At 38.4% G+C, this 13,049-nt stretch overlaps 2 protein-coding genes across 2 annotated transcripts in view; one reads left to right on the top strand and one right to left on the bottom strand.

Moving 5' to 3' along the window:
* The window catches only part of LOC146450914 (uncharacterized), a 50,822-nt gene that overhangs the window by 24,869 nt on the left and 12,904 nt on the right, over positions 1-13,049 (top strand). The window contains exons 18-21 of the mRNA XM_085099721.1: positions 424-549; positions 2,333-2,542; positions 11,215-11,478; positions 11,977-12,390. Coding sequence (XP_084955847.1) covers positions 424-549; positions 2,333-2,542; positions 11,215-11,478; positions 11,977-12,390 — 1,014 coding nt within the window. The remainder of the gene's footprint in view (positions 1-423; positions 550-2,332; positions 2,543-11,214; positions 11,479-11,976; positions 12,391-13,049) is intronic.
* LOC146450915 (adenosine receptor A3-like) lies at positions 5,162-6,544 on the bottom strand. The gene has a single exon (XM_085099796.1). The coding sequence runs from the start codon at positions 6,426-6,428 to the stop codon at positions 5,409-5,411; it is 1,020 nt and encodes a 339-aa protein (XP_084955922.1). The 5' UTR covers positions 6,429-6,544; the 3' UTR covers positions 5,162-5,408.

Genomic DNA, 13,049 nt, shown 5'->3' with positions numbered 1-13,049 from the left:
AAATCCTCCCGGAGAATGATGTATTAGTCAATCAGTGACACAGGCATAATCGGAGGAAGGAAATCCGAGTGCTTCTATCAGGAGTCGAACCTAAGACCTTCCGATTACTAGTTCGGATGCTCTATCACTGAGCTACAGGAGACTCATGGAAGCTAGGACATTAAACTAAGTTCATGGGACATACATCCTGCATACTGCTAGGATTTGAATGCCAATGCGTGGCATATGTGCAATGAAATAAAAAGTAATTGTATTAGTATATTTTAAGCCTGGTGAATGAATCCTCCTGTTTTCTATTTCCTGACGCCCTGGAAGGCAACAGCATTCGTTGCTGTTACCGTTTGTTTTGTTTGAACTTTCTACTTGAAACTGCAACAAACAATTTTGTTTCACGCTAACTTTGTGTGAATTGCGTTTTTTTAGTTCCGTAACCGTATGGGCCAAACACTGTCTGACATCCCCATGGACAACATTCGCACCGTGAGACAAACTGCGCATGCTCTAGCTACGCTTGCCGCTATTCCTGATGAGTGTGACCAAGAGATCCAGGTAAGATGGACTTTTATCTGAACGTGGTGTCAGAACACATTGTGACATTGCCTTTAAATCGTTAAGCCGCCTTCGAAAGTCTGGAAAGTTGAACTTCGCTCTATTCTGAACGGCGAACTTGTTAAAATTTACAAATACCTTTTGAGCAATACTACAAAAGCTTGTAAAAAAGAATGCTCTTTATTTTTCTAAAGGGGTGCTGTAGATAGTTTGAGTGTAATTTGAAAATGCCGTAAAATTCCGAATCCATAATATAAAACTATGACTCAAACTCGGAAGTTTGTGGTAGTTCAAAACAAACCAATTTTAAAAGAATTACAAACACTTTACCAAGTCGTTTGACATGAAATACTCAAAAGGTTCAGTAAACAGAAAAAATACTTTGCTGCTGAACGATTAATGTCGATAGTTTCATGTTTGGTCGTACTTCGCCTAAGCTCCGAGAAAAACTTATACTGATCCAATTCAATTTCCTGCGCGTTTGAGCTTTAGCCTTTGAAGTAGATCCCCTTAAATTTTTCTTTTATTTTACTCAAGAGATCGTGCCATTAGTCTGACCCTAATACAGATATCATTTCTGCAAAACAAAAACAATCTTAACTGTGCGTTCGAGCGAAAGCAAAATCACTTTGTGAAACGAACACGTTCCCTCGATCAAGGCAACTGACATCTAAAATTCGCTTGAATGTGTGAAACGACCCGTTAAGACCCGGCCAAACGGATGCAACAGTTTGATGCAACATAGTCCAACATTGTTGAATCCAACATGTTGCAGGATGTTGCGTGATGTTGGAAAACTTTGAACGAAGTTTGATTTTCATCAAACATCGTCTTCAACATCGTCCAACATTTATTTTGTTCTCAGGTGTGAACAACAATGTTGCATTCGTTTGGCCACCGTGTTCAACATTGTTGAACCTAAAGCATGCCTACTAAGCTGACTTTTCGGGTATCTGTATCCATGCCGATGATTAACATTGCAGATAGAAATTATCAAGCATACTGACTTTACAATACACTCTGTTTTTTTTATAAGAGCCTTTTTTATAAGAACGTTGAGGCTGAGATTAACCAAAATTTTAAGAACGTATTAAGAACATTCCTTAGGCTGAGAGTCGATTAAGAACGTTTTTATTTTGCTAATCTGTATATAAAATGAAGGTAAAAAATGTAAATTAACCAAAATACTCAAGGGCATGTTTTGTATAACATTAACAATGGTGACACACATCTCGGTTTGTCATAATCAGTAGTTCTTGATACCTTATCTCAGCAGGCAATGCACTTTGACAGGTTTCCTGGTCACGTCCGCATTGATTTACTGAAATACATGTAGTGTATACCATGTAATTTTTAAAGAACATCTTAAGAACGTTTTCAGCCTCAAATCGCAAAAAAATATAAGAACGTTCAGCCTCAGCTCCAAAATTAGACGTTCTTATAAAAAAAACAGAGTGTACAATAAAGCTGTAATGGCATTACACAAAGTTTCAATCAACTGAATACAAGTTTTCCATTCTGTGTAAAACCGTTTTTGATCATTCGTGAATAAGGCAATATACTTTTCTAACTTTATCTTTTCCCGAACGGAGAGTAAACCCGAACAGGAATATCTTTTGTTATTTTGTGCACAGATGAACAGGAAATATTTGCCGAGAAGCATTAGGTGATAAAGGCTTTCCTAAGTGAATGTAAATGTCAATCTAGTTGTTATTGTAGGTGTCGATGCATCAATAAAATAAATAAACAAAATACTTAATGGAGTTTTTCTTGTCTCTTTCAGTTGCTTCTGAACAAGACCCTGTATAGCTTAGTGACCTTGATCATAGAGCATTCTCGCATTACAGACTCTACCGAGCTCTGGGGGGCACTAGATGCTGTATCTGAAGCCCTGGGTAACACGCTGGGTGTTGCCTCGCATTGGCTTAGTGTGGAGTTCCTTGGAAACAACACTTACAACACAATGACACTGCTTAGAAGCTATACTGAGACAGTAAGTACGCTTGCTCCAACGTTGAGTGTTGGGTGGGTACTGAGTGGAACAATTTGCTTTGAAACGGCACTCACAGCGCAATGATACTACATAAAAGCTACACTGCCTGCCTCCCAGTTGAGTGTTGGGTGGGTACTTAGTGTTTGGCATTAGTGCGGTAGCGAGTTCATTAACGGTGCGGTGACACTGCATGACTGAAAACTACACCTATTTACAATAACTAAGCAAGTACACTTGCCTTCCTGTTATGTGCATTTGCTCGGTAGCGAGTTGCGTTTAGTTGCGAGTTGCGTTTAGTTGCGAGTTGCGACTTTATCTAGTCTTACTACAACCAGTTTACTGTTGGTAAAAGAACCCTCTTCAGGTGTTTATCGTCGTCATAGCAATACTGATCGATTTTACCAAAATATCAATCAGGACAAAATTTGATCTAGCAGCTCTAATGTAAATTTCAATCGATCGGCGTCGGTGAAGACTGTTTAATAGTCGGTTGACAAGTGAAGTACTTTAACTACGAAAATGTTTCGGACGATAAACTTCGGACAAAAAACTTCGGACGAATCTTGCCACATTTCGGACATTTTCAACTTAAGTGGTTGTCTCCTAAAGATCCTCATTACACAAATTGGTCACAAAAAAGATTCGCTTCAAATCTTGCTTGTGAATTACACTTTGTCCAATTACTTTAAAAACACCTGTCGTTTGGGTCCTAAACGATTTCTTCCTCAGTTTAATTTCAAGGGGAGAGGGGGGTGGGTCGTTTAGTGGACCAAAATTGAATTTTTTTAGTAAAAAAAGGAAAACTTTTATCAACTTTGGTAACTTCTCACAACACCTTAACTTTGATGGAAAGCCAAATGCTACGATTGGTTGACAAGAACAAGTCTTCCTCATACTCTAATATATGATTGATGTTTCCACATAATTGTTTCAAGTAGTAAAAACAGCAACTTTTACCAGCTTGTAAAAAAATAAAAATTAATTAAAAAAAGGAAAGGTGGGTGAAGAAAAATACACGTAAATAAAAAGTGAGACTTCCTACAGTAATGTTCTGTAGTTATGAGAAGACAGACTTGATCTTATCATGAAATAAGATCGAGCAGCCAGATGGTTTCACGACCCATGCGTCGCTTCCAAATACTACTATTAAAATTAGGAGCCTCGAAACTCACAAGAAAATATGACACGTAAAATGCCTCCAACATAAAGAAAAACGCATAAATAATTTCAAAATACAATAGACTGCAACTTTATGTTTGTACTCGTACATAGATAGCTTTCATGAAACTGTACGTAGCATTCAAATGGCGGTAATTAACTACAGAAAATTACCTAAAACGTGTCGTACAGATGCGTCTCGATGATCGCTATTTCACTACGTTGGTAAATGTATGACACCGCCTTGATCTAAAGCTATTAATTTGAGAGCAAAGCATTAAAAATAAGACATAATCAGTGTATAGCAGCGGTGTTATGCAAAGTAATTTTAAGCTAAAAAACTTACTGTTTAGGAGATAAAATCAACAAATGGCATTTTGCTATGTTTTTTATTTGTCCCATTAGCTTTCTTATTCTTTCATCCTTGATCAAAAGTAGATCAAAAGGTTTTAGAAATCATCAAGGAAGCATCAACACACTCGGTATGGGAAAATACTTCGCCAAGAAGCGTTGATTCGCAACTCGCTCTCGCCAGTTTCGAATGTTTATCTTCTTTCGTGTGTCGAGATTATAACATTTTTGTGACTAAAGTGTGTTCCCTCTAAAACTGTCTCGTAACACCTTAACCAAGTCTATGAGCACGAAATTTTAGTACCTTGTCTGACTGATGAGATGGCGTGTGAACATATTTTACTACAAGTACATATTTTAAAACTGGACTGGGTATCTTTTGTTCTTCTTCATGGTAGCTTCGAATCTGCACATTAATTTATTCATTAAACTCTGCTCTCTCCTAGAAGGGATCTATTGTTCTGATTGTCTTCAACAAAAACGGCTTAATCAAAATCTATCATGGGCGCGTATATCACGAGGGAGGGGACCCTCTCATCCCTACCTGTGTAACGTCAAATCATCGTTTGATTTATTCATTAAACCTGGATTAAATTCTAGAAAGGATGTTTTTGTCCTCTATCGTGGCGGCCACATTGTTTACATGTTTTAGACTCAACTATGCCGTTTTGGAAAAGAAAATTAATCCTTTTGAAGTGGTAAATCGAAAGAATAACTTCTAAGAAGCACTCGACAGTTAAAGCAGTGGAAATTGGAGAGTTCCTGGCGAAGGAATCATGCTGTTTGACAGTTGTAGAACCACAATACGAGGAGGAAAGGTCATTGATAAGCTAAAACACACATCACCTCACTTTGTCGAATTGATGCTTAAACGCTACTGGAAATCCACTTCACAAAAAGATTAAAGGCTTGATTGTCAATTGTTACTAAACGTTTTCATTTAGCAAAGCTTTTTGCCTGTTTTTCTTTCTGTTTTTTTAGTGAAACGAGAACAATTTGTAATCTTACACTTTTATTGAAATTACATAACCAGAATAAAAAAATGTCAGTCAGGCCATGTGTGTGATCGCAGTTTCCGGTACAACGATAAGTAGCGTAACACAAGGAATACGGAAACAACATCACGCTATCTTTGTGACTCAAACTTTTCCATTTGCTAGGATAGTTTCAAAAATCTGCGAAGCATACAATGGGAATAAATGAGGCCACATTAAACATCCCGCGAAAATGCCAAAAGAGTCGGCTGTTGGATATTTTTTAACCGTGAGAAAACCCTGCTTTTTAGGTCTGACAAACCAACATTGCAGTTCGCTACCGTGTTTTGCTTTTCCTTTGTCTTCCTTCATGCCAAGATGAGCTATAATTTCGTATCCATAACATCCTTTTCCAACGCCAGTTCCAGTTGTGCAGAGTTAGCTTTTTCTGGCGTCAGTACAGAAGCTCCGTAGTTCTTGTTTCCTTCATTAATATTTTTCACAATTCCGACCGTAGTTTTCCTTCTACGACAGCACAAGCCTATAAACGCTTGTTTAAATTCAGGAATTCGAAATGCGTATATAAGTGGATTTACGAAAGAGTTGGAGAAATTTAAAACATTTGCCGCGAAATAAGGCCATCCCGATGTTTCACAGACATGAAAGAGAATTAAAATGTTCATAATAATTAGCGGAAGCCATGACAACTGATTAATTAAACATACAATAAATAAAGTTTTTGTCAAGCGGTTGTTTCGTGAGGCCGCCCTATTTTGCTGTTGGGAAGCGTTACTACTTTGTTGAAACTTTCTGCAAATGACGATATTACAACCGCATACGATGAATGTTTGAGTCAGGGTGTATGGCAGCCAAAAGTATAAAAATCCGTTGTTGTTTGCTGTTAAGAACAATGCAAAGAGTACCAAAGAAGCGACCACAGCCAAAATCCACACGGTTAAAGTTAGTATATAGTATGATCGCTTTGAAAGTGTTCTGTGCTTATATGGCCAGTAAATGGCGTAAAGTCTCTCGATGGATATCATGACTTCAGTCATTAACGCGGCCTGCATAAAAAAATCATCAACGAATCTGTAGAAATTCTCCCTTGAGGTATCCCACTCCGTCGTCCATAGCTGAGACATTCCTCCGACCAAGTATGTGTAAATAGGAAGAGAAACTGCTCCCAGGAACAGATCAGCAACAGCCATATTGATGACCAGGAAAAAGCTTTTCTTTCGAAGTCTTTTGTTGACGGCAAAGAGGAAAATTGTAAGCACATTGCCAACGACGATTAAAACAAGTGCAAGGATAAAACAAACGCAGAAGGCTATTCCTTTCGCTTTTGAAACATCATTGCCTGTAGATACATCTTTCAACGTAGTGTTGGCTGAATTACTTTCCATTTCAACCAAGGCGTAAAAACTCTTGTGTGAGACCGAATTGTTGGATATCAGTTTTTAGCGATAGCAACAGTTCTATGCAATATTAAAGCGATAGACAGCTGGTCTTGTTCGTCTAATTTAGTCTTTAAAGTTTCCTCGGAATAAAAGTCGCAGACGTCAAATTGACCCATACTTAAACGGTTCATCTTTTTAATCATTGGTTGAGGTAAACCCTATAAGCGTATGCTATGATTAAATACCTGATCTACGTGATGTAGCTAAGTAAACAATTGACTATGGCAAAATGGTGCATATTAAGTTTCAACCAGTCGCAAGATTAAATGTAGTGATTAACAGGCCGGACGTCTGGGAGTTATTATAAAGTGACATCTGTATACAGGCGCAAACTGCAAGCACTTTGAAAATACAGACCGATAGCCAGTAATAATTTTACGAGTCGGCGTAATTTTTTCAGAAATATTAAATCGATGTAAAAATAGATGCCCACGAAAATTTAACTGTGCAGAAGTTGTAGACGAAATAGCGACACGATGAGGCTTATTCAGTAGAGATCTGCCTCAACCAGGTGAAAGTGTGGAAATGAGGAAAATGGCATTTTTACAGATCATCTAAATGTTGTTGTTTTTTTTAAATCACAAATTCGAAATTTTATATTTTCTTCCGTTTACAGCACATCTCTACGAAACTGCAAAATGTTTTGTTCAGTTCAGCGCAACGAATACTTTAGCGGATATATTATTGGACCATGTTGTTCATTTGTTTCATAGGCAACAAAAGTTAGACTGTTTTCAAAAACAAGTGCAATATTTTACTTTTAGTTACCCGTACAGGAGCTCGCATTTCCGGCAATCTCGAGCTCAAGTGTGAATAAAATTTAAGCAATAAGGATTCACTGACGTATGTCGGGGCTAAAGTACGCGGTTGGCACGAATTTTCAATTTGACTTCCGCGACCGACAATTTCACGCACCTTTCCGCTCAGGAGAGTTTTAAGTTCTATTTGCTCATTGTACTGATTGCTCACACTTTTTCAGTAGATTTTCTTAGTTTATATTTATTTTTATCCGAGAATTGTTGATCTGGTGCGGATTTAGTTCCCGCTATTTCAAGCTGATGCAAGAGAGAGAGAGAGAGAAAAGTAAAAAAAAAATAATAATAAATAAAAAAATAATAATAATAATAAAATAAAATGAAATAAAATTGGCTAACATGCAGTGTTTTGGTTTTCTACGACAACTAGATTTTGTGAAAATGTTCGTCCCGTTCTCAAGTTGAAAATAGCAAGTGTTTTCCAGGCCAGTTTTCAAAATATTGTAGACAATGTAAAGCTTCTTTGACTCCAAACCATAAGTATTAAGCTAATTAATATTTGAAAAAGTTCTTGAATTTCAATCCGCTTGGTAGCTAATTTATTTCTCGTTTTTTTAAATCTACCTGCTAGCTAATTTCTACGGATCTCTCTGTCAGAGATAAATTTTAGCTACAGCCCGGAAAATTGTTTACTGCATAGTAACTGTAGATTGAGCTTTGTTCGGGAAAGAAAATGGGAACAGTCTTTTAGTTAATAATTCTAACTTTGATATTGGCCCGCACGTTTTGCCCGTCAACATTTGTTCAATGTTTCGCATAAGCAAATTTTTTTTAAACGGATAAAGGGGCAGTTACACCTGAACTCCATTTTTCTGCCACTCGTTCTGTGTTGTGGGGTATTTTGTGAATTTTTGGGTGATTTTTGAGTATATTTGGGAGGAGTAGCTTTTCTAGAAAGATTGGTAAAATTAAGAGAAATAAGAAATATTGAAGATTTAGTGAAGTTTTAAAATTGGAATTTGTGGTTAAAAATTAATAGACGGACACCAAGTTAGTCCACTGGCAACCTGGGGTGCTCTTGCGTGGGTATCAACTGTCTGTTAGTGTTCCAAAAATCATTTTCTTCCTTCTATCCCTTCTTAAAACTTCTTCAAATTTCATTCAAATTTAGGTGTATTCCCCCCTTAAAAAAAAATGTGGTGCGTCGTCAGCGGGGTTGATTGGGAATTTATTCATCGAGTGCTGACGTTTCGCGCGTTAGTCCTTTGTCAGAGCGAACGGTTAAACGCCAGCACTCTAATATCTTTACGGTGATCAAATTACCTTATCAACTCCGTTGATAAAGCCATAATTTCGTATTTCAAACAACGCGTGTTCGGGCTGTCAGAACAGAAATATTACACCACATTAATCCTCTTAGAAAATGAAAATGACCACTATAGTTGTCTTCAGTGGAGATTTATTGATTAGAGGGGCAAACTGGACAGGAAGACCGACGATCAATCTTTTAGAGGGAAGACCAATTTGCTTCTATCGAGGCCACGTCGCGTAATTCAGAAACTGCGTTGCCAAGGTTGTATTGTTTGAAAAAGTCAAAGAGCAGGTATACCTCGCTCTGGTGAGACAGCAGTTGGAATATGCGGATTCTGATACCCAGAAATGTTGTAATGATATTAAAAAATCCAAAGACGCGCTGCGCGTTTTGTGAAAAGGTGTTGCGACAATACCCCGGCGACACTAGCAAGTCTCCAAAATGATCTGCATTGGTTGAGCCTCAAGGCCCGACTTAAAATATCGATGATATACAAAGTAGTAAACAAGGAAACGGTCCTAAGAAGAGACTGACAAGGCAATTTCGTTCTTGAACTTTATTGCGCTAAGTGCCAACACTAACACGAAGAAGTACAGTTTCGTCTTAAGAACGCGATCTGGAGCGATCTTCCCTCTAATCTTCCCGATATTGCGCAAGGAACCGTGTTGGAGCCTTCAGCTGTCACTTCCCAGTTCACCTTGGCTCTGCCATTTTTTGTGTTGATTTAATTTAATTGCACCATTCACCTACACCCACCGGTTTTATAGCACTAGCACGTACACATTCGCAGTGGCAGGCCTAGTCCCTTTGCGAATACCACATTTATAGAGATAAGAAGGAAATACCGTAAATTTTAGGATCTTGCAAATACCTCTTCCGGAAACTTTATTTATTAAAACCTAGTAAATGGACACGTGAAACAAATCAGAAAGTAACGTGAAAGGAAATCATTCCAAATTCCTATCATGAAAGTCACAGCCCGAATGGTTCCGAAATGCTAAAATAAAGGCAAAATGCTAATGAAAGATCCGTGAGTCGGTGCAAACAATAGCGAGTGTATAAAAGCAAAGATGGTAGATTACAGGTAGCAAAGGTTTTCTAAAACGTTTTTACCCGTACAAACACAAAACTGCTCTTTCAAACACAGCGGAAACTGACCCACACCATCGTGCTTGCGGGGGCACAGAAGGCTTGTTCGTCTTCAAGCGCCATAGGCTTACCAACAAGAGCCAACTCTTCGCTTAAAGCTAGACTAAAGCTTAACTTAAGTCGTTGAGAAACGATAAGCACGGCTCCAGACTGCACGATAGCAACCTGGCCATTCAACTTCAGGCGCAAACAAAGGGAAACGTTTTTTGGCAAGAAAAAAGCCTAAATACTGTCTTTTAAAGTCAATCGAAAGAAAAGTTGTTTTCCTTGAAACGTAAGCATGCTTTTTGCGAAGATGCAAAAATGAAAAACGAGAAGCAAAAATGGGTCAAATCAACACATTTGTCTTTACATCCCTTCGTAACTATTCGTCGCAGACAAAACGCATATTCACCTTTTTTCGAAAGGACTTTTAAAACCTATGATTCAAGAAATTCTAAACAAAAATGCCATTTACTCTGTTTTTTGCTCAATTTTCTCTTTTTGGTCACGTGGTGTTGGGTGGGTCCAGTGACGTCATCAAACCATTAGCCGAACTTCCACAAAATGATTATTACCAACAGTAAATCAATATCAGGAAGACCCATATTTTGATATACTAGCGCTTACAGCATAAGCGTTTCCCAACACATCCCTATTTTTGTAGTGTTATGGAGCATTTTTCTTAAGAAAAAGTAAAAGTTGGCAAATTTTGAGAGAATTTCCGTAATTACAAAATAAAGACAAAAGGGATAGAATTCAATTTTTAATGTGTATGAAAATGCTTCTCTTTAGCCTGACAAAATTTTAACAGTGAAAATTTCGGATCACCAGGTCCCGGTTGTTTAAAAATTGGATGGCTATCCAGCGGATAGTGTATTAGTTGGAGTACATTTTATCCGCTGGATAAAGTTATCCACTCTTTCAACAACTAGAGCCAGGCCTGTTTTTCCGTAAACCATTTTGGCAGTTCAAAATCCTTTCGCGTGACTCACGCACTTTTCACAATCTGGGCGTTATATAGATTGAGATCTACTCATGCTCATTGCTGACAACAATTCACATGGCCCCGGCTGTTCAAAGAGCGGATAACTCTATCCAAAGGATTAATTGCTGTCCAGTGGAAAATATGTACTCCAACTAATCCATTTTATCCAATGTATAGCGATTTATCCGTAGGATAAAGTTATCCGCTCTTTGAACAACCGGGGCCTAATGTACATTGCCCTCAAGTTGTCCTCGAGTAGTCCCTCCCTTGTTGGTGAAATACCTGACAGAAAACCGACGACAAATAGTTTATCGTTTATGAACACTAGTGAAAGGATATTCTTCCCAGAATATTTTCCCGGTCAAATACACATCTTGAAAAGAAAATAACATCTTTTCGGAGAGGATATCGATAAGTAACTAGAAAACTGGTGGACGCCGAGAAGAAACTCTAGATCCTTGAACTGTGTCTTGTAGTGCGTTGCATTTATATTACGGGCTTCATTTGTTACATAAAAATATTTATGTTCTGTATTTGATTTACTCGTAGGGAAAGGCCATGATTGAAAGCATCACTGAGTATATCAGGCTGCTATCAGACTCATATTTACGTGGACACGTCCTTCCAAAAGAGGAACCTATTCAAGTGCGCTCGCCGTCACTCTACTTTACCCTGAATCGGGACTATCCCGCGGGATACGTGGGACGCAATCTCTATTGCGGCGTGGGCGCGGTTAATTTACCAGAAAACTTTGGGCAACTATCAACGATGATGGACGGGAATAAAACCGCGTTGTTTGTGATTGATGCTTTGGTAATGTATCTCTTCTTGCTGTTGATTTTAAAGTTGAAGTTGTTGTATCCTTCTTTTGAAGTCTCTGCTATTACCATTGTGAAATCCGCAGAGCCTGTGGACAAAAAAACTTGGGACAAAAAAAATGTGGTTTAAAAGCTCGTCAGTGGAACTTTCCTTTGTAGTGCTCTTTACTTTTCACTGTACCAATAGAGCGGTTTTCAATTGAGTGTCGAAAGTAATTTCACGTTTGCTTTGGTTTTGCTTTACTAGACTCTATGATTGGTTGGCAAAGTTCGCGCCATTTTCTCAACCAATGGTCGCACGCGTTTTCCCAGGTTACATGTATTTGCTTCGAGTTCTGATTGGTTGATTGTGTGGTTTACATCTGTTGTGATTGGCCACAGAAATTAATTTGGTTTTGGTTTTGCAACACTAAATTGAAAACCGCTCTAAGTAAATGAATGAATGAACAAAAAATTGCTAGAATTTAATTCTTTCTTCTTTGTTCCATAACAGGTAGTATCAACAACTTTCGTGCCCTTCCTGTGGACAAACTCGGCCCTCATCATCAACAGTGACATGCTGTCATTAGAAATTCGCAATTACAGCACGCAGGAAGAACTACAAATCATCAATCTCACTGAACCAGTAGACTTGCGGATAAAGAAAGGCAACGATGCTCTGAAATCGTCTAAAGGCAAAGTGGACTACACTAAGACGCTGGAGCACAGTTTCTTTGTAGAGCACAATAAAAGCTCTATTAACATTGACATAGACGTGCAAGGAAACTTCACGGAGCCGCCATCGCTTGTTGTGTATCTTAGAAAAGGAGAGCGGCCCACCATGGACGGGGATGGAAAGGATAAAGTGCGAATTCTTAAACAGTTTTCTGATGGCGGCGGGAAATACTCCAGTAATTCGACCAATGAGGTTTGATATTTTTTTGAATTTATCTTTATTTCAAGACAGCAATATCTTTTTACCATTCAGTTAAAATGTTAATTCAGACGGACATGATAACTCTCATAAACAGGTCTGAAAGAGGGAAAGTGTATTAAATCCCGGGCGGCGCACTTCACGCAAAATTCTAAGTCGATAAGGGCGTGTGAATTCCACGTCAGATTGGTGCATGCATTTGATCTTTCATCCATTCTCTTTTTCCCTGATTCCCAGCTCTCCACAACATGCCAAATTTTCTACCGATGCATTTTTACCCTGTTACGCTGAAGGATAAGAGGCTCGAGCTTACGCCTTTGGATTTTCGGTTAGGAAAAGTGTAGCTGGTCCGGGGATGAAATAATCGCTTTTCCCTCTTCCTCCCCTACTTTTCTTCCCGGCTCATAAACTTGTAGCCACTGAGAGATACATACATCAAAGTTTATTTAAGATTTAAACCTAAGTTACAAGGAAAAAGGACATCTTGAAAGGGAAGATATTCTTACAATGGCCATTTCTCTACGGTGGTGACTAATTCTATCCGAGCTAGGAAGGCCGTTGTCGAGAGTTTCGACACCTTTTTTTCTTGCAAAACCTCTCCACCAAGACTATGCCTGAGGCGATTGTGGAGACGTTCAGACGTTCATGCAATG

Source organism: Pavona decussata, unplaced genomic scaffold (assembly GCF_977016875.1).
Source record: "Pavona decussata unplaced genomic scaffold, jaPavDecu1.1 SCAFFOLD_416, whole genome shotgun sequence".
Classification (NCBI taxonomy): domain Eukaryota; kingdom Metazoa; phylum Cnidaria; class Anthozoa; order Scleractinia; family Agariciidae; genus Pavona; species Pavona decussata.
Note: the sequence above shows the minus strand (reverse complement) of the source record. Positions and strands in the feature narration are given on the sequence as shown.

What these genes read in the sequence shown, in the direction of transcription:
- LOC146450915 (XM_085099796.1), bottom strand. Translation starts at nt 6,428, where the DNA reads ATGGAAAGTAATTCAGCCAACACTACGTTGAAAGATGTATCTACAGGC.